This window comes from Ctenopharyngodon idella, chromosome 3, assembly GCF_019924925.1.
Source record: "Ctenopharyngodon idella isolate HZGC_01 chromosome 3, HZGC01, whole genome shotgun sequence".
Taxonomy (NCBI): domain Eukaryota; kingdom Metazoa; phylum Chordata; class Actinopteri; order Cypriniformes; family Xenocyprididae; genus Ctenopharyngodon; species Ctenopharyngodon idella.
Genome location: NC_067222.1, coordinates 6,797,236 through 6,822,360, shown reverse-complemented (window position 1 = coordinate 6,822,360; position 25,125 = coordinate 6,797,236). Strand labels below are relative to the sequence as shown.

The window sequence follows — 25,125 nt, the reverse complement described above, 5'->3', positions numbered from 1 at the left end:
GGAACATCTCCAGCAAAAGGGCAGACCACCATCTTCTAATACTTGGCATGTCTGACTATAGTTTGGAAAAGCACAAGTTTATCAAAACAAATAAATCACAAACTTACAGAATGTCTTTTAATATGGTTGGTAAACCCAACTCTGAGAAGTCAAACATTCCCCCCAGGATGATATAGAGAGCATACTGTAACATGAATGAAGTATTAATTACTACACACGTGGGCTAAATTCTGACATGACATCTGCAGAACCAAAAGAACCAATTTCTCCTACAGCTACAAGACAACTCTTGTCGAGGAACATCCTAGACATAGGTATAAATGTTTGTACAATATAATGTATGAATTAAGGTTTTGTAACCACACAACAATCTGAAAATGTATTTATTCTAAAGCCTTCACTAAAGACTGGTAAAAACATTTTCAGTTACCTTTAGTGCAAAATACAACATGGCCCTGGACAGAGGCTCTGAGCAATTTCTGTCAAAACACGTCTAAAAAAAAAAAAAAAAAAAAAATGAAGATATTCACTACATACAGCCAAACAGTAAACAGGGTTTTTTAAGAACTTCCCTGCAAAACTATATTTGATAGGCAAGGAAATTTAAAAAAGAAAATAATAAAGGCAGGGTTTAACAGGAACTGTCCAACTTTTACTTTTTCCACAAATTTCTTCACATTGCAAATATGCACACAATTTTGATAAATACATTGTGTTGTTGCAAGTAATGTGTGTTTCTTAAATTGTATAGGATGAGAACAAAGTCATTAGAAATAGAAAAAAGAACAGAACTGAATGCAGAACCAGGCTGAACCATAGAACATAATGTTTTTTAGACAAAGCACTCTAAGCAAAACCTGTATATGGCAATGTAAGTGCCATCACCAAAACCTGGGCTTCTCAGCAAACTGAGAAAATACAATTCATTCAATTTTGGCTTCATGATCTGAAAAATGTCACCATGTGTTAAGTTGTTAGAGAATGCATAATATCAAGGAATAACACACAAAATGTAGCTTATTTCACTTTGTACGACAACTGGTAAGTTAAAGTAATGCAACATCTAAGCAGACTCACACACAGCATCCAGTGTCCTGGCACCCAAGATGGAAAGACCACAGCATCCATGCTGCTAATTTCAGGCTATATGTATAGTAAAAATAATTTACACACACAAAAAAAATGAGTGACTTAATGTATGCAAAATATTTAAAGACATTCCAGACCTGCTCAAAACATAAGTCATACATACAGGTAAGCTGTCCATGGGATGTGCAAAAATAGGTGGTAATATGTCACAATGACATGGCTGTTAACTGGATAGATGTCCACATTCTGGAAACAAAAAGGGAAAATGTTAGTTTTGAGTATTTGATCAAAATTCTTTTTTTCCTGCTCTTTAGACTTTGAGGTTAAACCTGTGAGAGTGCAATCTGTTGCAGAACACAGAAGCAGGAATTCAGCACCTGTAGGGAGGGGGTGGAAATTACTTCTACTTTCAAATCTACTTTAAATAGGACTTTCATGGTTTTAATATTGTTTATTGTTTAATATTGTTTTTGCCAGTGTTTCTTACATTTCATTCAACCTTACAAAGTTCTGTCAGAGTTGTAAAGGCTTTCTGTTTTATTACTGTAGAGCTCACATTTGCCACTTCATCATCCTTACTTACAGAAAGAGCTTGAGTCACCTGTCATGAGATTAGAAATGTTCAATTATTGACAAGCAACATATTCCTAGTCCTAATCTATCCATCTTTCTAATAGACCTGGCATTGCACACAATTAATATTGGTGGCTCTGTGACAAACTACTTATGTTCCTCTATTGTAAGTTGCTTAGGATAAGTGTCACGGTTCCAGTCATTCCCGGACTCCATTTCCCATAATCCTCCCTGGTTATCACCTGCACTCACTCTACCAGTCAGTAAGCACCACACCCAGCTGCAGCACATTACCTGGACTATTTAAGCCACTCACATCCACATACACTTTGTGAGGTCTTGATTAGCCATGGTTATCAATTCTGAGCGTTATTTATCTTGTTTGTCTGCCTGTTGTTGACCCTGTTTGTTCCCGTGTACGATTCTCTGAGCCTGCCCTTTGGATTATTTGCTCTGTCTTGGATTTATGATTGTTATCTGCCTGCCCTGACCTACTGCCTGTACTCCGACTACGATTCTGCCTGCTCTCTGCCATACCTGTCTGCTGTTGCTTTACCATTGCCTGTTTACTACGAACACTGTTAAATAAAGCTTGCAAATGGATCTTACCGAGTCCCGCTTCGTTACAATAAGAGTGTCTGATAAATGCATAAATGTAAATGTAAATAAAAATCTAAAATTTAATCATAATGGAGGACTGCAGTTACAATACCAGTTTACATTGTGATCAAGTCAGTGGCTTTAGTAGGTTTTATCATGTATAGTCTGGTCATGTCAGGACCCCTGTTCTCTTTATCTAAAGACACAACAACGACAAATAGACATATATTGTAAATGAGCATAGTCATTTAAAAATTAAGATTCAATGTATCAGTGGCATGCAGCGGGGGGCGGGGGGCGGGGGGCGGTGGGCGGATGGGCTTATGCCCCTGCCCCTTTGATCGCGAAAGTGAAAGTGCCTTTGGCAGTCGCATCGCGGGTTCCCATTTCTCCCCCCGGAACGCAATTTCTACCGAGGGAGAACAACCACACAGACACACACACACAACACCGCCCCTGCCCTCGCGGAGCTCTGTGCACGCCACTGCAAGGTACGCATGTAATAGACTTACCTACAAACAAACGTTCAAGCGAATCTATTTGTTTTTCACTTAATTTTAAATGTACAAATAATATGGAACTTGTGAGTGGTGGGAGACATTCTGCGGCTTGTGTGTTAACACTGTCAGCCAACTCTGGAACAAGCTGGATCTTTCTGAGTGAGTCTTGCACATCCATAGAATTAGACTCATGGAATTTGTCATATAGTGCATAGTGATCTGAAGATCCAGTCACTGGATGGCAACTGACATCTTCATCCAACTTCTTTTCATTAAACCAAGGTAAGCTTACAATAAGGGTTCCGCTCAGTGCAGCCCTCAGATTGCCTTCTGTATTCTCTGCAGACCGTCCCTCAAATGGTGCAAATGGAATTGCTTCTGGTCTCAGTACACTGGCATGGGTGGCCAGTCTTCTGGCAAAATCCTAAATACAGATGTTTGGCATGTGTTTCCAAGAGAACAACATGTCAGAAAAGTCTCTAGGACTTTCAGCACAGATGAGACATTTCACACTGTAAACCACACCACAAGGACATAAAATGACTGCCCATCCACCTGAAAAGAATAGTTATTAGTATATTTAGTAAATGAAATTTAATACCTTTTAGAATATGTGCATTTGAACTCAGAGCACAACAAATACCGGATGCTCCCCAAACTTTCTGAAATATTTTGTCATATGCAGTTCTGGTTTGCATCTCTCCTCTCAATCTGGATAGAAGGTCAGTCTTTGATCCTTGAGTGCCTACTCCACAGGCCTTGCAAAGTTTTTGAATGTCTGCAACCTGTTGTTGGAGCACAAATATGTTTGATACTAGCATTACAATTATCATTGCCACTGTGAAACTAGTTATTTGTATGTTAGTTCTAGGCACAACTTGAAGGTAACACTTAATTTAGACCTGTATGGTAATGATTGGTTTTCGTCTTGCCATCATTTTTAAATTGCAACATGTAAGAGGCTATAAATAAATTCATAGTGAGTTGTTTAAGGTGTACAATACCTTTAGCTTCATTACTTCATCACTGAATCTTTCCTCTGTCATATCCATTTCAGTGATGAGGTCTTGTGCACTTGTGCACTTGTGCTCTGCACTTTTTGCCACTCTGTGTTTAACACAATTGGTGCCTTGCGTGTGTATCTGCCAATCCAGGGGGCCCAGTATTCAGAATTGGGTTTTATATTGTAAGGATTTCTGTCCCCAGCTAAGATCATACAGTGGTGGAGGAGCAACATCTCGCCCCTCCATGGAGCCTTCAGAAAATCAATGTTTGCTTCCCGCCGCCTTGTGCGTTTCAGGACACATCGGTTTCCAGCGAACAAAAATCGAAGTGTCCACCCGCTCTCATTGCGGCCCTATAGAGTTCACCAAATGTTCTTCGTGTTTTCCCTGCTGGCCAGCCGCTTCAGGGGACCGAAATTATTTCACCCGTAACACCTGGGGTCAGTCTCGAGAGACTGATTCCCCTAGTGGAGCATGTAGAAGCTTGGAGGAACCTTCTCAATATATCTCCATGGGTCCTGCGTACGGTCGAGAAAGGTTACAGAATTCAGTTCGAGTACCGTCCACCGAAGTTCAATGGGATAGTGCACACAATTGTCAGCCCCGAGCAGGCTGGGGTTATGGATATGGAAGTTCAGTCTCTCTTAGTGAAGGAGGCTATAGAAATTTTTCCTCCTCATGAGAGGGAAACCGGGTTCTACAGCCGGTACTCCATAGTTCCGAAGAAGGATGGAGGGTTACGCCCCATCATAGATCTCAGGTTGTTAAATCGTTTTCTGAGGAGATTCAGATTCAAGATGCTAACCATCCCTATCATTGTGAGTCAAATCAGATCCGAGGACTGGTTTGTCACCATAGATCTAAAAGATGCGTATTTCCATATATTTATCCTTCCCCAACACAGGAAGTTCCTGAGGTTCACTTTCGGGGGAAAAGCGTACCAATATCGGGTTCTTCCGTTCGGTCTAGCTCTGTCCCCTCGCACCTTCACAAAGTGTATGGATGTGGCGCTGGCTCCCTTGAGACTCCAGGGCATCTGTATACTCAGCTACATGGACAACTGGCTCATCTTAGCTCAGTCAGAGGAGATGGCGGTTCGACATCAAAATGGTGGTTCGACATCGAGATGTCATTCTCCGCCACATAGAGTGCTTGGGTTTAAGGCTGAATGTCAAGAAAAGAATCCCCAGCAGAGAACTACGTTTCTGGGGGTAGTATGCGACTCAGTTACGATGCGGGCACAGCTGTCTCCTGCTCGTATAGAGAGTATTCTGACTACAGTCACCAACATCAAGCTAGGCCAGGCCATCACTGTCAAGCACTTCTAGAGAGTGCTGGGGGCTTCTGGCAGCAGCGTCCAATGTAATACCTTTTGGCCTGCTGTACATGAGACTCCTACAGTAGTGGCTCAGGACCAGAGGGTTCTCCCCAAGGGGGAACCCATTTCGCATGATCAAAGGAACGTGCAGGGGCCTTCGTTCTTTGACTATGTGGAAGAAACCTTGGTTCCTGTCCCAGGGTCCTGTGTTGGGAGCGCCCTGTATGCGCCATGACGGAAGATGCATCCCTCACAGGCTGGGGAGCGGTCATGGAAGGCCGCTTTACCAGAGGTCTGTGGAGAGGGCATCTTCTCTCATGGCACATAAATTGCCTGGAGATGATGGCTGTGTTCTTAGCCCTTAGACACTTCCTTCCAGATTTCAGGGGCCATCATGTCCTGATATGGACAGACAATTCTCGAGTTCACATATACATACAATTAAATAGAGTAAGTTATGCATATTTGGCGTGCTGTCTGGGGGGAGGGCTCCGAGCTCGGAATTTTGGCCAGAACCAAGAGTACTCCCCCCGGATGTGGTAATAATAGATAGAACTAAAAGTGAGGAGATGGGGTGATTGAGGGCTGAGTCAGCAGTATATATACCTCTTGTTGGTTGATTAGCTGAATGCTTTCCACTTGTGCTAATTAGGCTAATTATCTGAACCTGCTCCTCCTGAAATTTGTTAATAAAACATCATTACATCGGTGGTCTCATATATAAATCGACTGGGGGGCTTGAGATTGCACCCTCTGTGCAGATTGGTGCATCAAGTCGTCCTGTGGTCCCAGGGGAAATTGCTCTCTCAGAGCTATGTACATCCCCGGGGACCAAAATTTTGGAGCAGACATCCTGTCGTGGCAGGGGCTAAGGCCTGGGGAATGGAGGCTCCACCCCGAGATGGTGGAGCAGATTTGGAGGAGGTTGGGCCAAGCAGTGGTGGATCTGTTCATCTCTCACGAGAACACCCATTGCCTGCTCTGGTTCTCCCTCACACATCCAGCTTGCTTGGGGCTGGATGCCATGGTTCAGGTGTGGCCGAGGTGACGCCTGTATGCTTTTTCCCTGATCGCTCTGCTCCCGGGAGTTCTAGAAATGGTCCACTGGCAAGGGGTCAGCCTACTTCTAGTAGCCCTGTACTGGCTGGCCTGAGTGTGATTTTCAGACATCGTAGTTCTCCTAGCAGGCACTCCTTGGCAAATCCCTATCAGACAGGACCTGCTGTCTAAAGCCTGGGGCCTAATTCATCAACCTCATCCAGAGTTATGGAAACTATGGGTCTGGCCCCCTGAGGGGGACCAGCTTCTGAGCACCGGTCTCTCAACTGAGGTTGTTGAGACCATTCTGAACTCTGGAGCTCCCTCCATGAGGAAACTTTACGCTCTAAAATGGAACGTGTTCACTTTATGGTGCAGGGAATGTCAGTTGGACCCAGTTAACTGCCCAGTGGCTTCAGTGCTGGAGTTCCTGCAAAGCCGTTTCTCTGATGGTCTTTCCCCATCCACGTTAAAGGTATATGTGGCGGCCATAGCAGCCTTCTACATGCCTTTAAGCGAGGGCCCCTTGGGAAGCACCAATTTATTATTTGTGTCCTTCATGGTGCTAAGAGGATGGGGACTGTCGTCCAGGCCAGGGTTCCCATGTGGGACCTGGCAGTGGTTCTGAAAGGGTTATCCCTGGCATCCTTTGAACCCAGTGACGAGGTGGCAGAAAAAAAAACTCTCTCTTTCAAAGTGGCCTTCCTGCTTGCTATTACGTCCCTTAAAAGAGGACGTGCAGGCTCTCTCTGTTGCTCCCTCTTGCCTAGAGTTCGCTCCTGGTAGGGTTAAAAGGCCATTCTCCACCCTAGCCCGGGCTATGTGGCCAAGGTGCCTTTAAATGTGGCATGGTCTGTTATTCTGCAGGTACATATATTATGCCCTGTTAGAGCCTTGGGGGCCTATGTACAAAGGTCCTCCGGCTGGAGGAAGTCGGACCAGCTACTTGTGTGCTTTGGGTCACTTAAGAAGGGTTCCCCTGCCTCTAAGCAGATGATTAGCAGGTGGATTGTGGATGCTATTTCTACAGCATATGAAGCGCACGACTTGGCTTTGTCTCTCCTGATCAAAGCCCACTCAACTAGAGGAGTGGCTTCCTCCAAAGCCCTGTTATCAGGGGTTTCCCTACAAGAGGTCTGTGATGCTGCTGGCTGGGCCTCCCCTCACACTTTTATAAGGTACTACAGCCTGGATCTGCCCTCTACGCCGGGCGCTCAAGTTCTCAAGTCCTGAGTTGTGCCTGACAAGCTTCACACCTCTCTTTGGTGTGGCGCTGCGGGTATTTTGTTCCCCAAAGTGTCGTTCTGACGCAGCGTGAGTTCCTTTGAAAGGGAATGTCTTGGGTTACGTCTGTAACCCTTGTTCCCTGAGAAGGGAAACAAGATGCTGCGTCCCTTTGCCACACCTCCTGAGTGCCTGAGAATGACTTGCTTTGACCTATCAAAAGCTGACACTGTTTTGTGCCAGCTCAACTTTGTAGCTTCCGGTACGCAGGCACATGTGACATCATGACACAACTCCAATCAAGATTGGACTAGCTCAATATGTGCTTCAGATGCTGTCACGCTGGAGCCGTTCCCCAAAATGTCTTTCCAACGCAGCGTCTCATTCCCTTCTCAGGGAACAAGGGTTACAGACGTAACCCGAGACGTTTCTTGTGCTGGATTAGCGACTGGTTGCTGCAAAGTAATTTCTTGTGCTGGATGAGCGACTGGTTGCTGCAAAGTAGTTTCCTGTGCCGGATGAGTGACTGGTCGCTGCAAAGTAGTTTCTTGTGCTGGATGAGCGACTGGTTGCTGCAAAGTAGTTTCTTGTGCTGGATGAGCGACTGGTTGCTGCAAAGTAGTTTCTTGTGCTGGATGAGTGACTGGTTGCTGCAAAGTAGTTTCTTGTGTTGGATAAGCGACTGGTTGCTGTAAAGTAGTTTCTTGTGCTGGATGAGCGACTGGTTGCTGGAAAGTAGTTTCTTGTGTTTCTTGTATTGGATGAGCGACTGACTGCTGCAAAGTAGTTTCTTGTGTTGGATGAGCGACTAGTTGCTGGAAAGTAGTTTCTTGTGTTGGATGAGTGACTGGTTGCTGAAAAGTAGTTTCTTGTGTTTCTTGTATTGGATGAGCGACTGATTGCTGCAAAGTAGTTTCTTGTGTTGGATGAGCGACTGGTTGCTGGAAAGTAGTTTCTTGTATTGGATGAGCGACTGGTTGCTGCAAAGTAGTTTCTTGTGTTTCTTGTATTGGATGTGCGACTGGTTCTTGAAAAGTAGTTTCTTGTGCTGGATGAGCGACTGGTTGTAGATCTGCAGTAAAAGCAGATATGGGGTGTTTTTTGTAAAAAGATGCTCTTTTAAGGATGGTGTGAGTTTTAGTTGTTTTAAGCCATATGCTCTTTGATTGCAGAACGTAATTAATTGTACACAGATTGCATTTAGTTTAAAATGTGTGTGTGTGTGTGTGTGTGTGTGTGTTTAGAAAAATCACCAGGACAGCCATTATCCAACCATAAATCAGACATCACAGCCAATAAAGACAAAGATCACTGTAAATGACATTAATAACAGCTAATAAAAACATCTGAGCAGAAAACTGTGGTCCTCGACCTTCCCTAATAGAACAAAACAACCAAAAATCTCTATTCATCTTCCACACAATTTCAAATATGAACATTTCTAATGCTTTATTTCAATTAAAATAATACTCTACACTCATGTTTTTATCATGTTAAACTGCCCTGGTGAAACTGAAGCTCCTGAAATAACAGGATACTGTATTACACTATACATATACTACTAAAATACTACATCTAAAGCAAAACATAGTATTACTGCACCAGTCTTTTCAACTAGAATTTGCAGATTATAGGATTTAGTAGTTGATTCCATAACCTGTTGTGTTCGGTTCATTTTGACCCGGATTTTCCCGTACCCTAAAATGCTAGTTAATGTAATTGCAATGGACTAAAATTTACTGACTTTACTCACCCAGAGTTTAACAAATTCCCCAAAAAATGTTTGATAGCCTACTTTTTGTAATTTTTTGTATGTTTTTTTTCTACATTGTAACACTTGTGACGTTCATGGTCAAATTGATCGGCCTACAAAAAATTGCTTATAAATCTCTCATTATGCTACATTATCACCAAATATTGGATTCAATCTTTTTGTCAAATTATTTTCTTTCAATTGGGACAGAATTTATTTATTTATTTATTTATTTTTGGAATTGATCGATCGTAGGCCTTATTTATCTGAGCTCATGTACCTCAGTTTTTGAGAGAAAAAAGCGTTATTTGTGAATAAATTTTGTCAATTTTATATGAAAAGAATTGCACTGTTTATCACACTAGTGTGCTTTGTTTAACCAGCAAATTAAATGTAATACGCTGAGAACATCTAGTGGATTTAAACAGCACTGCAGTCTCTGCCCTTACGGAAATAATATATATTTCCCTATATATGAATGATCAATATATTAAATGATATAACAGTATATTTGAAATACAGAAAAATATATTGCATAAATATATTAAAATATATTGAATAATACATAAGAAATTGCGCTTTTCATATATTGAGAAATATATGATAACATATTTACTTATATATCATAATGTGTGTAATTTTATATTCAGGAATATACTTCATAATATATAGATTTATATGTGATCAGATATGGCACTGCATGTGTAATATATTGAAGTATAAACAAACAGATATAGAGAAATATATAATGTAATACATTTCTTATATTTTTTTTGTTATTTACAATTAAAATGTTTCATAATTTCAAGTTAGTTAACAAAAGCACAAGCACACATGCATGTACTAAATAATAATAGTAATAATAATTCCTTACATTTATATAGCGCTTTTCTGGGCACTCAAAGCGCTTTACATACGGAAGGGGGAATCTCCTCAACCACCACCAATGTGCAGCATCCACCTGGATGATGCGACGGCAGCCATACTGCGCCAGAACGCCCACCACACACCAGCTTATTGGTGGAGAGGAGACAGAGTGATGAAGCCAATCAGTATATGGGGATGATTAGGAGGCCATGATGGACAATGGCCAATGGGCAAATTTGGCCAGGACGTCGGGGTTACACCCCTACTCTTTTCGAAGGACTTCCTGGGATTTTTAACGACCACAGTGAGTCAGGACCTCGGTTTAATGTCTCATCCGAAGGACGGTGCTTTTTGAAACGCTTACGCTTATACTTGGGTGTTAGGACCCACACAGACCACAGGGTGAGCACCCCCTGCTGGCCTCACTAACACCTCTTCCTGCAGCAACCTAGTTTTCCCAGAAGGTCTCCCATCCAGGTACTAACCAGGCTTAGCCCTGCTTAGCTTCAGTGGGCAACCAGTCTTGGGCTACAGGGTGATATGGCTGCTGCTAAAGTATTTAGCATAGTAATTACACAGCAATTACTTTTTAAATAAAGTCATTGTTGTCTTAATGATGTTCAGCCAATCGTCAACCTAACCACAGGCTCTACTCTTTAGCACAATGGTAACCTCAAAAACTCACACATACCAGAAACCCTTTTAAATTCCAAAATAATTGAGCAAAACACATGAAATAACACTTAATTTTAACATTTACTCTCAGAAGCAAAGCATGCTGGGAACTAGAAGTCTGTTGTAACCACTGATCCTAACTCATTCCACGTGTGTAAATATATGTGTGTACAATACATTCACATTTATATGGGAACATGTATGTGCAATATATGTACACAATAAAGCGGCCCCTGAAGTAATAATTAACCATTTTTACAACGGAAGTGATTCAATCAAAAACCAACTTTAGCTCGATAAGAATTTTCCTATTGTCACTGTGAAGCTGCTTTGAAACAATATGTATTGTTTGCGGTAATGTTGAGTATCAAGGCAAAAGCCAAAGAAGAAGCAGCTTGTCATGTACTTTGTCAGAGAAGCTTACAAATAGAAACGGCAGAGAAGCGGCAAATATGTAACGACTTTTGTTGCAGTTTGACTGCATGTGTCCTCTGAAACAAAGTGTTTTTCATTCCTATGGAAGTTGAAAACGCTTGCTCTTCTACTATTGCTCCTTGCCAGTTTTTTTGACCCATGGGAGGGGTTCTAGCAGACCAATCACAGCGTTTGCACTCCGTGTAGAATTGACGCATTGTTACATTTTTGAAGAGGTGCACGTCAGGCTACGTCGTAGTACAAACAGCCTACGCTGTAGCTACTGCGTACACTCGACGCAGAAGTATAAATAAGCCTTTACTGAACAAAATTATGCACATGCGCAGTAAGCTGAACGTGTGAGTTTACAGAGAAAGTTTAGCATTGTGAGTCCACTGAACCTGATCTTACCCAGGTTGGATTTGTATGGTTTTGTCAACTATAAACCTAGCTACTCTGAAACAGTGAAAACCTACTTGTTTAACTAGCTTCATGCAACAGTCCTCAGGAGTTAACTTTTCCAGTTGTCACAATGTACCTTAATTAAGTTACCACAATAAGTTTGGTCATCAGATTACATAGCAGTCACTATCATGGTTAGCTGGGATAATCTCTACAAATAAAAGACAAATTGCTCCATGGCCTGCCTTTTTTAAAATTGTTTCTTAATCAATTTCTCCACTAGATGTCAGTAAAGTCGCACTGAAGTCTCCACTGCTCACAGTGACCGCGAGTATAGCCTACTGATTTTAAATTAGCAAATAAAGTATTTTCTAATACATCTATTTATTAATTTTATTATAAAAAAAAAAGGTTCAAGGGATTATCAAAATTTGTTCTGAAACTGAGTTAAACTTTATAAGCAATTTCAGTGAGTCCCAAAGACAGTGTTAAATTTGTTCTGAGGATCAGAGCCTGTATGTATAAAATGTCAGTTTTCATGAAACCCCAAAACAGATACTGGCAAGATCCGGAGTGATGATTGGCTCCATTAAGGGCTGGTCGAACATGCTGACGTCAACCGTTTCGACGGTTCTCTGTATTTATTCTTGACAAAAAGCTTATTCAATCCACTGTGCTGTAGGATGCATAAAATATAATGTAGGCATTATGCATGAGACAGTCACTTCTGTCATGTTTGTCTTCCATCATTATTTTTGAGACATTATTATTTATTTATTTTATTTTTTATAAAATTTTAAATCAAGTGGCCCACTTGAATATTGCCATTTTTCTGTGTGCTCTGTTTTTAGGAGCAGACATAGTCAATGTTAACTAGTTACTAAATATTTCTCAGTGCTTTGGGTTATTGTTTTCGTATTGTGAATATAATGCTTGCGTTTTGTACTTTTTTTTATACGGTTGTAAGTCAGATGCAGTTGTCCTCTGACTGTGTCGTGAGGTGGGGTGCCAGACAGAAGTATTCACAAAAGATGCGACGTGCCAAACAGATGTTGATTCGCCGATCAAGCATGTATCCACACAATATACATGGAAACCAGAGCGAAGAAGCAAGAGTAAGAATCAAATTTTCTTATTTTTGCTTCTGTGCGTGGACTAGATTTGCACACACTGTGAGCATCAGAACACTTGGACAAGTCAGCCGTATGTCACAAACATACTGGCAGGAAATATCCAGCTTTCTGCAGCTGTAATTTTTAGTGGAGCATCCTTCTTGCAAGTGAAAATGCAAGGCACTTTTATTTTACACATCCACGAAATCTCTCTGCCAGCTGTAGTATGATAACTGTCCTCTTTGAAGTAGGATTTTACCTGCGGTATTTCTTTACAACATACATTCTCCCCGGGACTGAGTCTGAAGCAGTTACCACACGAACACCTGTTAAAATTACAACATGATAAGCGTTTTTATAATACTTTGCAACGGGAGATTTAGTTTGTGCTAAAATTACTATATGATTTTATTTACTATTCCGGTGTTCACATGCAAGATAAACTTTCAGTTTGATAAATACATATTTTACTTTTTATAAATATTGAAAGTACAAAAACATACCAGTGCGAGACGACTTCTATCTGCACTTCATCAGGTTCATCTTCACTTTCTCCTGTATGTATGTGAGGGTCCAAAGGTTCGAACTGATAAGGCACTGGACCTGTACTGTCAACAATCTGTTCACAGTGCGATTTAGGGGAATCTGGTGGGGAGTCAAGTCAAGTCACCTTTATTTATATAGCGCTTTTTACAATGCAGATTGTGTCAAAGCAGCTTTACAGTGATAACTGGCAAATAATTTCGGCTGCACAGCAGCTCTTAAAGAAAATGGTTTCATTGTCCAGCTTAAGTAAATTCAGTATTGATTCATTCCATTCATTCCATCAAGGTTCGTAGTGTTAAAAAGACGGACTCTCTTTCACCTAAATTATTCAAGAGTGCTGGAGAGGTTTCCAGTCTAATCAGGAGTAAAAAGACGGCATCAGAGAGGAGGAGACACACTTTCCAACAAAGAAAGAATAATTGGCCTGATCAGGTAAATGGTAATTAGCCTAAAAAACAAGAATCCTAAAACTGTCTCTAATTGGTCTAACTTTAGTAAAAGTGCTATAGAAAAACTAATTGATGAATGTAAAAGATGAAAGCTGCTTGATCCAGACCCACAGGTGTAAGTTAACGTTTACTGACTATTGACTGGTAAGATCCTCAGAGGAGAAAAACTATCAAAGAAAGGAAAGACTGTGTCAGTGAAGGTGGTTGTGAATGTGTGTAGATGTGTGTTAGTTACAGGATCAGAGAATGACACCATTCCTCTGTCATAGTCCAGATCAACTCTCACACGCTCAAGATACTGTTTAACATGAAAACCAGACCGTTCATACAGTCCATATTGATCATATTGCACACTCCAGACATCAGTATGGAAAACTTGTCCCTTCCTCTGGTTTGATGCTGTAGTTACTCCAAGACTCCAGCATTGACTTTCTTTAACCTCCACATCCCAGCAGTGTGTTCCTGAGTTAAAACCCTCTGAACCCAGAACACAGTAATAATTGTCAAATCTCTCTGGATTATCAGGAAGCAAATGTTTGTTCTCTCTCCATCTCACACTGGTCAGATCATCAGACAGGAAGAGACGTGGATTTGCCGTGTTTGGATCCAGAATCACAGGAGCTGATGAGACACAATCAACAGCTGCTTTTATTCTGATGTTCATATAATGATCAAGAGTGAACCGTACACAGATTATTATGAACTATGACACTCGTCCTGTTGATTAAACACATCAGAGATCTTTAAAACTGTCAATCTTCCCCTATGTGTGATTTCCAGTGTGTGTGTAAAAGCACAGATCTTCTCCAGACTCACTGTTTTGGACGATGTCCTGCATCTTCTTCCAGACTCTGAACTGCAGGTTGCCCAAGTAACGTGGCACATGAATCAAAGCTCCAGAAGCCATCTCTGGATCCGGCTGTGAGATCTGGACTCTGGAAGAACATTCAGGAGTCAGAACTGCAGTGGTTTTGGATCAGAACCAGAGAGACCAGAGACACCAGCAGATCACTCACCTTTCCATTGAGACTGGAAACTTCTGCAGAACAAACACACCATTTAGCATCAAGAACTCAATCAATCATCAATCAATCAATCAATCAATGATCTGAAATCAGACCTTCAGAAAGCAGACATCATTGTCTTTCATCATCTCCTCCATGTCTTTGATTGTGTGTGAAAGAGCTGAGATGTGTCTGTTCATCTCCTCCAGCTTCTCCTTCATCATCTGCTTCTTCTGCTCCTCTTCCTCCCTCAGTGCAGTGATTGTAGCTGCTTCTTCATCTCTGAGAAACTGATGAAGCTTCTCAAACTGCTGTTTAATCTGACGCTCTGTGTGATCAGCTTGAGACTGAAATCAAATCACATTCACATCAATCATCTCAAAGACAACTGATTCTGGAGCAGCATGAAGAGTGAGAGGGTAAATGTGGGTTAGTTAGCAGAGTTTTAAACAACAGTTTTGTTTAATTAGATAATAATAATAATAATAAATAATATAAATTGCATAACTGAACTTTTACAAAACAGTTGTCAAATATTTTTGATAGAAAATAAAATAACTTAGACAATTATGGGCAGCTGGTTGTGCTCGACACATTATTGGTCATTTAATTTTTATGTGAAAAAGACTAACAATGATAACAAGATCTGACAATTATAAACATGATAGAAATTAATGAAATGTAAAATATTTTCACCTAATTAACATAACTTTCAAAAGTCAAAAACAACTTGTCTTTACTATATTTCTTTGCAGTGGGAAACAATGATGATGACACATACAAATTACACATAGTGACAAAGCAAAGCTGGGCGTATTCAATCAGTAGTTCGTTCAGTAGGTCCAACCCAATGAAATGCTCCTTCACAGTCAGCACTTGAAAACTATTGGCCTCGTGCTTTAGTCAAAGTCAAGACTGAGTTTTGGTTTGTGATCAAGCTTTGTTTGGGAGTCTGACTTGGAAGACTTGATGCACTGAACACTCTTGATGACATGAATCTCTGCTATCGGGTAATATCATGGTCTGACTTGTTTTTCAGAATGACTGGCATGCAGGTGAAAGGGATTGCACGGCTGTGCCATATGCATACTCTACTATAACTTGTCTGTCTGTCTCTGACTCAGGGGTGTCTACTGTAATTATCCTATGAATAGACCCATACTGTTTAAGAAAGTCATATACTTCTTCATCAGCTTCTGTGCCAACTACCCCACTGACTATAACTGAGTTAGGGATTTTTACACTGATGTTTGGACTACTTCCATCATGAAGCATGGTCTGGTCTGTGGTTATTACTTTTATATCTGCCTTGACCACTCCTGGCTGACTCGCCAAATTTATGTAGCACTTGCATCCTGCAATGTAAATACCTATCCACTGGACCAGTTCAAGACTCGAAAGGAATAAGAAGGAAGATATAAAACTTATACAGGAGACCAGAGGTTGAATAAAGAAACTTGAGGGATTTCTGTGAACCAGAAATACAACTCAGTAAATGAAAGTGAACAACAGCGATTTTTTTTTTTCAAAAACACAGATAATATTCAGACTTATAGACGTAATCTATTTATATAAATACATGGAATGCATTCAGCATTTCTACCCAACATTTCTGTTTCAGTCAATAATGGAACGTGATTATCAGACAAATCAATTCAGCTGTTCTAATAAAACTTGTAAATATGTCAGTAGAATCAATCCTCACCTTGATGTGTTGAACTGTTTTCTCAAACTCTCCTTTAATGTTTTCTTTGTGTTTCAGTTTCTCTTGTAAGGACTTCAGTGCTGTATTGAGCTCCTCCTGGAATTTAAAGAGAAAAACAATGAGACACCAGAGATTTCTTTAATACATTCATGTGTGTAATGCATTGTATGAGCAAAATGGGGACATTTGTTAATTTATAAGCTTTAATCCTCAAAAATAAATCTCTTACCTTATATGATGAAGCCACTTCACTAAGTGGTCTGAATGTATGATTGTTGTGTTTCTGTGAATCTCTGCACACTAAACACACAGGCTGTTTGTCCTCCAGACAGAAGAGTTTGAGTTTCTCACTGTGTAAACTGCAGATCTCCTCAGATCCTGATGAACACCTCTCATTTCTCTCCTTCAGGAACGACTCACACAAGTTTTTTAATGCAAGACTAACTGGAGGATCATCTCTTGAGGATCTTCTCCTACAGACAGGACACTCCTGAGTTTCCTTGGTTCTCCAGAACTGCTGAAGACACTCTTTACAGAAACTGTGACTACATGATAAAACAACAGGATCCTTGAAAATATCACGACACACAGGACAAATATAATCATATTCAGCTGGTGAATCCATTTTCAGTGTTTGAGCTCCAGCAATCCAAACATTAATGTCACTTTCTGAATCAAGGTTTCAAAAATGAGCAACGACAAGAATCACAAAGATCTGCTGTCTGATCAGAAACAAACTTCTCATAAATCTTTCTTGAAAATGTTTCTCTTCATTCTTCTTTGATCGATGATTCCTTTTGATTATGTCTTGAAATTAAAAAAGGCATCAGTATGACAGAAAGGAGTGGAGTAATGAGTCAGTCTCTTCCTGGTAAATGATGTAAGAGGGTGGACCAGTTTCTGATTATCTTTAGGTATGTTGTGCAGCAGGTCAGACAGTAAAATCAGGATTTATTCAAGTTCATGCCAAATAAATGCATTCATAATGGACACATTAGAGAAAACGTACTTTTTGGGGTGTACTTACTTGTGTGGCCAGCAGTTTAGACATTAATGGCTGTGTGTTGAGTTATTTTGAGGGGACAGCAAATTTACACTGTTATACAAGCTGTACACTCACTACTTTACATTGTAGCAAAGTGTCATTTCTTCAGTGTTGTCACATGAAAAAATATAATAAAATATTTAGTGAGGGGTGTACTCACTTCTGTGAAATACTGTATGTGAGATTGAACACCTTCATAAACATAAACACATCCGAAAACTTAGGCAGCTGACTTGTTGCCTCGCTGCCTTATAGGCTGCAGGCTGTGTTTGCGCATGAAGGTACCTCATGAAACAGACTTCTGATAGAGCAAAATAAAGCAAGCTTTGGTGAGAACTAAACAGATATTTAATTACTACAGTAGTCATTTATTGTTAGAAATGACATCAGAAGTGGAAAACATTAGTCAAAAACGTACATGTACACACAAACTAACCAGAAACCACAACTTTCAGACACCATCTTTCTTTTTCTAGCTCAACTGTCACCGAATGGAATGCACAGGATTGTGGGATATCAAAGGCTGAAGCAGTGCTATGCTGTTATTCGCCTACTTATACTACACTCTAAAAGTATGTACTATTTGTGTGAACAAAAAGTACATACTTTTGAGTGTGTAGCAAAAGAGTAGACAAGCTTTGGGATATACTATCACGTCATACAATTGCGTCTTTGCTCTCTGTCGCATCCTGACATGCACTGTAAACTGGCCTGTCAATCATCTTAAATCATCCACATTTCATTTCATTTAACGTGTCGGAGAGAAATGCAGTAGCACGTTAATCTGCAGTCGTGGGTCTTTCATGAGGAGAACTCTCCTCATATTAATGCTGATGCATTTAAAAGTTACTGGCAAAACGGATCTTTATAAAAGTCCACATGTTATTCTAGATAAAATATAACACGGATAACATTAAATAAATATTTTTAGTTTTTTATTAAACTGATCATTAGTCCCTCAAACCTCTCAGCGTTGGTCACGTATATATCAGCCATGTTTTGTAGTTTTTAACACTTTTTACTCGTTTTTGTAGTTCTGAACTGAATCCTCCTCCAAACGCAATGGGTTGTGGGCAAAAAAAATTTTCTTTAAGTGAACATAACATCACACTTATAGTTTACTTTTTATATATAGTATATAGTATTTATATATTTATATATTATATAGTATTTTTAGTACTTAACTTCCATTTTAAAAACATTTTATTCTAGATTCATGAATCATTTTTATCAACACTTAAATGTGGGTAAGTTTCAATTAAAAAAAAAAAAAAAAAAAAAAAGAAACATTTTAAACAAAAGGCTGAGAAAATGGCATTTTTGTCAAAATGTCCGGATGGGATTCAGAACGATGATCAAACACAGATGGAGTAGATAGAGTCCATAAACACCCCCAAAGCTTCATAGTCATACCTCGTCCTGGGTCGACATTTCATTCAGTAACATTATTGGTTTGTATGAACATTCTCCTCGACAAAATCATCAGGATTACTTAAATTAACACTGCTCAGTGTTCATATGGGAACCATCAGAGGTGTGTTATAACAGGTGTGACTGTTGTTGTTTTGCAACAGCTTAAAGCGGTCCATTAGTGCTGTTGGAAGCTTCACAACCGTGTGGATTACCTCAGGTATACAGGGCATCCATTTACTGTCTCATCGCGCCGCACCGCATCCAGTATAGTTCAATGATTGTAATGGTTTCTTGCTTTTGACATGTCACGATGCGCTGCCCGCATCTTGCTGTAATCTTGTATTTATTTATTTCCTTGTTTGGAAAGTCATGGATTTGCTGCTGAAATGGAAGCACTCACTCAAAACGAGGATGTTTGCTGCTTGTTCATTATTATATTTAAATGAACATTTACTTAATTTTATTGTGTATAATCTACTTACTGGGGGTAAGAAGATATCTAGTTCCCAGAATGGGATTTAATTGAAAATGTTGAATTTATCTTCATGTGTTTTTAAGCAAGAAAAAAAAGTAGAAGGTTTGTTCTGCCAACCTCATGTTAATCTTGAGTACCTATAGAGTAGTATAACATCCTTCATATCTCCAAAAAGTCTTTATTTTTATCATGTTTATAAAAGATACATACGCTGTACCGAGTATTTCCAAAAACAGCCGATCGTCTGGAGGCGTGTCCTGTAAGTGGAGATAGAGTCACAAGCGCGTGCAGCTTTTGCATAGTGATCGTCTGCAAGCTATCAATGGTCAGTTAAACAAATGTATTTAAATAACACAATACACCAACGCATTATCCCTGGATAACTTTTGAATCACTATAACAAATATAGCGTATAGTGAATGATGAACTTATGAATTCACTACGTTTGTGTTGTTTACATTATATGCACTTAGGCGCCTATTGCCAACGAAAAAGACATCTGATGTCAGTTTAGTGCAGTGAATCATATGAAATGTTTTATTCAATGAGCAACTGTTAGCAGTAATGTGGTTTGTTTTCACTGCACACTGTTTATTATATATAGAGAAATAAAACTAATGCATGTCAAATTAAAGTGTGTTTACTGGAGTTATTTTGATATTGGTGCTTATGTTTCTGCTACACAAAGTGTTTGAGTTATTTTATAAGGAAAATGGAGTAGAAATTACTGAAGTAGAAATTAGGGTGCACGTGGAAGACATGTAAATGCTATTTGGTTAAACCCAAATTAGATGAGTTCAAAAACAGAAGTCTGATGCAAACCAAGGCAATATTTTTTAGGACTGAACCAAAAACACAAGACAGAGGATACATGTGACAATATATATATATATATATATATATATATATATATACACACACACACACACACACACACACACACAGTATCTCACAGAAGTGAGTACACCCCTCACATTTTTTCATGTGATAACACTGAAGAAATGACACTTTGCTACAATGTAAAGTAATGAGTGTACAGCTTGTATAACAGTGTAAATTTGCTGTCCCCTCAAAATAACTAATCCACTGGCCACAAAAGTGAGTACAGTGTTCAGTGTTGTCACATGAAAAGATATAATAAAATATTTACAAAAATGTGAGAGGTGTACTTACTTCTGTGAGATACTGTGTGTATATATATATATATATATATATAAAAATGTAAACAAATCAGCTGTACAGTAAATTAAGTTTAGTTTACTGCAGTTAAAGAAACTGAGTATAATTAGAGTAAAGTCTGCAGAAAATCTAGAATCCAGTTGTTTCAACTTGCAATGAATTCAACAAATGTTTTTGAGTAAAAACAACAATTATACTTGTTCACTTAACTTTCTAGCTGAGGACAAGAAAACTTAGTGAAGAGGGGGTGGTTGTTGCATGCATGTGATACACATCCATGTTTGTTAAACTAATCAGATGAAATCTCTTCCATGAGCACTGCATCCTGCTTCTATGCAAAACTTCTGTGCTTTCACTTTCTTATATCCCTCATGTTCTAACATGACACTTTGTTTTAAACTTTGTTCACTGAAAAAATAGATATGTCAAAAATAATATTTTTGAATGTTTCATTTGAGGTAACCAAAATCATGATTAGGGGCACCTTTATTTGGGCTCTTGACCCTTGACTTTTATAGCTTTCATTTTTCTCAAACTAATTTTGTGAAATTATTTTGTTTTGGCAAGAGAAAATCTACTTGATCTACTTATGGCTTATGATGCTTTTGGGAAACACAGCCCAGCTCTGTACATCACAAAAGCAACTAAAGTCTCAAAAAAAAAAAAAAAAAAAACATAAAAGCAAATAGTCATAATAGTAGAAATATTCAGCTCCATAATTTTGCACACAGAACATGTTTTAACCGTTCTATATATTATAATGATTTTATGTATATTAGATTTTTATTTGGTTTACATGTTGTCTTAGCCATTTTATTCCTCTTACCTATTTTGTGTCTATATCCTTAAATGAGTCCTGGGTTGCGTTCAGCCCCGACAAAATGTTGCATTTAAAAACGTTTTTTTTAAATGGAAACAGTGGTGCGTTGAACACCCTGTTCTGATGATGCAAGAGTTGCAACTATGGCAGCTGAGAAGGCCATTCTTTCTGTTCTTTTTGAAGAATTTTTGGATCCTGATGAAATCGGTATAAATACGTGTTTAATATTGCAAAATACGCTCAATGTTACAGTCACTGCCCTTGCCATCTTCTTATATCTTCAATTGTAGCATATACACAGCTGCAGCAGACACATTTGTAAACGACTTTACTTGGACCCATTGTGTGAGCAGTCTCTTTAATCCCGCGTGATTTATATACATGTTGCTGCTGATTGGGCTGACATTTTTGACACACCCACCAAACAAGAGAAAAAATATCTCAAACCCTGTTGCACACCTGTGACGAGCAGGGCGGGCGAGAGTCGTGAAGGAAAAGCGCGAGGCCGGTGGGCGCGAGTGTTAACGAGCGTCGGCTGCGCGTTGCACCGGTCTCGAATCTCTCACCCAGGAGCTCCGGAAGCATAAAAGGGGAGCGACGACAGTGAAGGAGGAGAGAGGACCAGGCCTGGAATTATTTTATGGTTTTATTATGTTTGTGTGGCTGGCAGACGTCCGTGAGGGTCTGCTGGTATTTTACTTTCGTTTTTTTGTTTGTTTATTTTGAATATTATTAAAGTTATGTTTAATGTTCGCCGGTTCCTGCCTCCTTCTTCCCGTATCAATTAAATATACTACAACATACTACAGGAAACATGATGTTCAACCCGGAAACCGTATACGGCAAAACGTTAAACACCGGTTTGAGCTTGAACGTGCCCCTGGTTAACATAAAGGAGGCAGCATGGCAAACAATCAAGGTTGTTGTTCACATTACAACCATTTGATGATCACCACTGGAAGAATGGAGTTTCCTTTGTTGTAGTGATGGGAAACCGAGGCTTTCTGAAGTGTTTGAGGCTTTCATCAAATTGTGTCGAGAAACAGCTTTTCCACCTTTTGACCACAAGATGTGGTTAGTGTGCACGGTGTTGAAAAGCTTTGAGTAATGAACAGTTTCTCGACATACGACCATTTTTTGATTGTCATTTAATAATTCAGTTTGTGCTTTGAAAAACATAAAGGCAATAAAAAAATAATTAATCTATATAAATACTCTTTCACGTGTCGTGGTTCTTACACAATTTATGAATTAATCAGTAAATCAATTTATGAAAGAATTAATAAATGGGACAAATTAACTTGCGTACTGTAGTGTTGTACAGTGGTGTTACTGTAGCAATTTTTATGAATCTGCTTCTGCTTCATGCAGTCATTTCATAGGCAAGGCTCATGTAGGCATATATGATCCAAATAAATGAAGAGGTTTTTGTGTTATATTATGAAGCTTGTGAAGCTGAAGTGCTTGTGAACTGAGGATTATTACAAATCGAATATGCCCAAAAACTACACATGTAAATATTTATTTGCATTATGATTTATTCTTACCAAAAAGCGAATGACACTCGAAACCTGCACAAGGGGTTCGTGGATCAGAATAGAAGCATTCACGTGCTTGTGCACGAAGCTTCAGACGTCACTGATCACGTGGTTATGGCAAAACGAATCAAGCTCCAGTACAGTGCTTCACTGAGATGTTTCGTTTTTTTATCCCACATAGCAATTGTTGTCTGGCCCAACTGTGGACTACAGAAATTTGCCACATGAGTCATAGGCTCAAATCTCAGCCAAATAGTAACTTATAACCAGACCTGAACTGGGCCAGAACAAGTTTTAATAGTGCTATACCCAATCTCAGCCTTCATTGAACAATATAGAGACCAGAAACACCAAAACTAAGCCTTTTTTTCATGTTTGTATGTATAAAGATAAAATAAAATAAAAACATTTACTGGTACAAATTTTTTTTTGGCATTTGGTATAACCAACTGCAAGTAAAAGAGAATAAATCCCTGAAGATCTCAGCAGATGAAGATTAAACAACTCCACAAACAACATTACCAGCTTCACTTATTACTAACCTGATTGACTTTATTTCTGTCATTTGTATACAGAAGCTCTTATTGAGAATCAACAGAGGTTTAGATGTTGATGATTGTTTCATTTGAAGTCACCATTATGGTGGGTAGTGTTTGCTTTAGTTGGGATCTTGGTCCTCATTCGTTTTGTTTTAGCTGTTATTTGGCCTATAACTGTGTTTGTAAAACACAAGTGTGTTTCCACTGAGCGTAAGTGAGTCAGTGGGAAATGTTATCATCTCGTAACAAGAAGGTTCTTGGTTTGAGCCCCAGCTGAATAGAAAGTCTTTCCTTCAGTTTCAGTTTCTCCTACAATCCAAAGATGTGTGAATTACAGATGCTAAGTTGTCTGAAGGTGTGAAAATGTTTTACTGATATAGATGACTCCACAGCTGAGTTTTTTTTTTTTTTTTTGTGTGTGTGTGTGTGTGTGTGTGGTATTTTATGGCTCAGTTTTGGCGTTTCTGGTTAAAGACTGGTCTCTATACAGTTCACTGAAGGCTGAGATTGGGTATAGCACTATTAACCCCTTAAGCCCTGAGGGTATTTTCAGAGGGGTTTTTTTCTGAGTGACACACAAAAAAAGTAAAGACTCGTAACTCCAAAACTGTAGCAAGAAGAGTCAAAAGGTTGGTATCGTTTGAAAGGAAGAAGAAGAAGAAGTAAAAAAGGGAAAATTTACATATCTTTCTAATTTAAAATAGAATATCTCATTAAGGAAATATGGTAGCAGGTTCATTCTTTTTTTGTGATGTTTTTTGGTATGTGAGCTGTATCTGGATCAAATTTTGTGGTGATCCCATAAAGAAATAAAGAATTAGAGCATTTACGTTATTGCATGAAGAAATCAAAAGTTATAGCATTTGGAAGGTAGGCATTTTTAATTTTTTTTTTTTTTTTTTTTTTCTGTGACATGCACAAAAATAATGACTCATAACTTCAAATCTCTAGCAAGGAGAGTCAAAAGGTTGGTATCGTTTGAAAAAAAAAAAAACGTTTTCTCATGCTGAGAAACTGCTGATAATGTCAAAAAATAAAAGTTTGCTCAAGGGAAATTTTACATATATGTCATATTTGACATGCAATAACTCAGAGAGGAAATAAGGTAGAAGGATATTTTTTTTGGTGATGCTCCATATGTGAGCTGTATCTGGATCAAATTTTGTGGTGATCCCATAAAGAAATCAAAAGTTACAGCATTTGGAACCAAGGCAGCCTTTTTGTTTATCCACTGGCGGCCCCTGATGGGCATTTTTAAAATCGTTCTTTCGCGTGAAGTAGCTCCTGACAGACACATGGGATTATTTTGATCTTGGACTCATTTCAGTCGGTACAATTCACTGTAAGTAATGTTGTGCCATTTTCTACAATCTATGCATGTTTCATGAAGTTATAAGCTGAAATGTCAAGTGATAGCTACATTTTAGCTTCGGCATCTGTGCGCCTGTGGGGTTTTATGTGTCGATATTGCGTGATCAATATCTCGGGAACGGCTTATTGGATACACAGCACAGGAAGGCTTTATTTGAATCTATGAACTACATTTACAAAAAAAAAAAAAAAAAAAAAAAAAAGACAAGTACATCCAAACTTAAGCAATTTTTTTTGTTACTCATAATTCAACATTCATAAAGGATATAGTGTTTTCATGAACATAGAACTAAACACTTTCAAAACAAACACTTGCATAACCTGTACATAAATCGAAAATAAAAAGTCAGGAACAATAACTATGGGACAGGCTACAAAATTTTCCCAAAACTTAAGAACGTTTTTTTTTTTTTTTTCTTTCTTTCTTTTTTAGACAATATGAGAACATTAAAAAAAAAAATTAATTAAAAAA

The 25,125-nt window shown here is 39.0% G+C and overlaps 2 protein-coding genes and 1 long non-coding RNA gene across 3 annotated transcripts in view; 2 read left to right on the top strand and 1 right to left on the bottom strand.

Moving 5' to 3' along the window:
* The window catches only part of LOC127509705 (interferon-induced very large GTPase 1-like), a 322,431-nt gene that overhangs the window by 127,523 nt on the left and 169,783 nt on the right, over positions 1-25,125 (top strand). The window lies entirely within an intron of this gene.
* LOC127509722 (uncharacterized) lies at positions 1,342-16,826 on the top strand. Its single transcript, XR_007929355.1, has 3 exons — positions 1,342-2,753; positions 12,429-12,572; positions 16,683-16,826. It is a non-coding gene; the product is annotated as an uncharacterized LOC127509722 (long non-coding RNA).
* LOC127509713 (nuclear factor 7, brain-like) lies at positions 4,112-17,998 on the bottom strand. The gene is made up of 8 exons (XM_051888634.1): positions 16,503-17,998; positions 16,274-16,369; positions 14,685-14,915; positions 14,581-14,603; positions 14,381-14,499; positions 13,073-14,185; positions 12,829-12,895; positions 4,112-8,418 (listed from the first exon to the last, which is right to left on the bottom strand). The coding sequence occupies exons 1-6, from the start codon at positions 16,896-16,898 to the stop codon at positions 13,692-13,694; spliced, it is 1,359 nt and encodes a 452-aa protein (XP_051744594.1). The 5' UTR covers positions 16,899-17,998; the 3' UTR covers positions 4,112-8,418; positions 12,829-12,895; positions 13,073-13,691.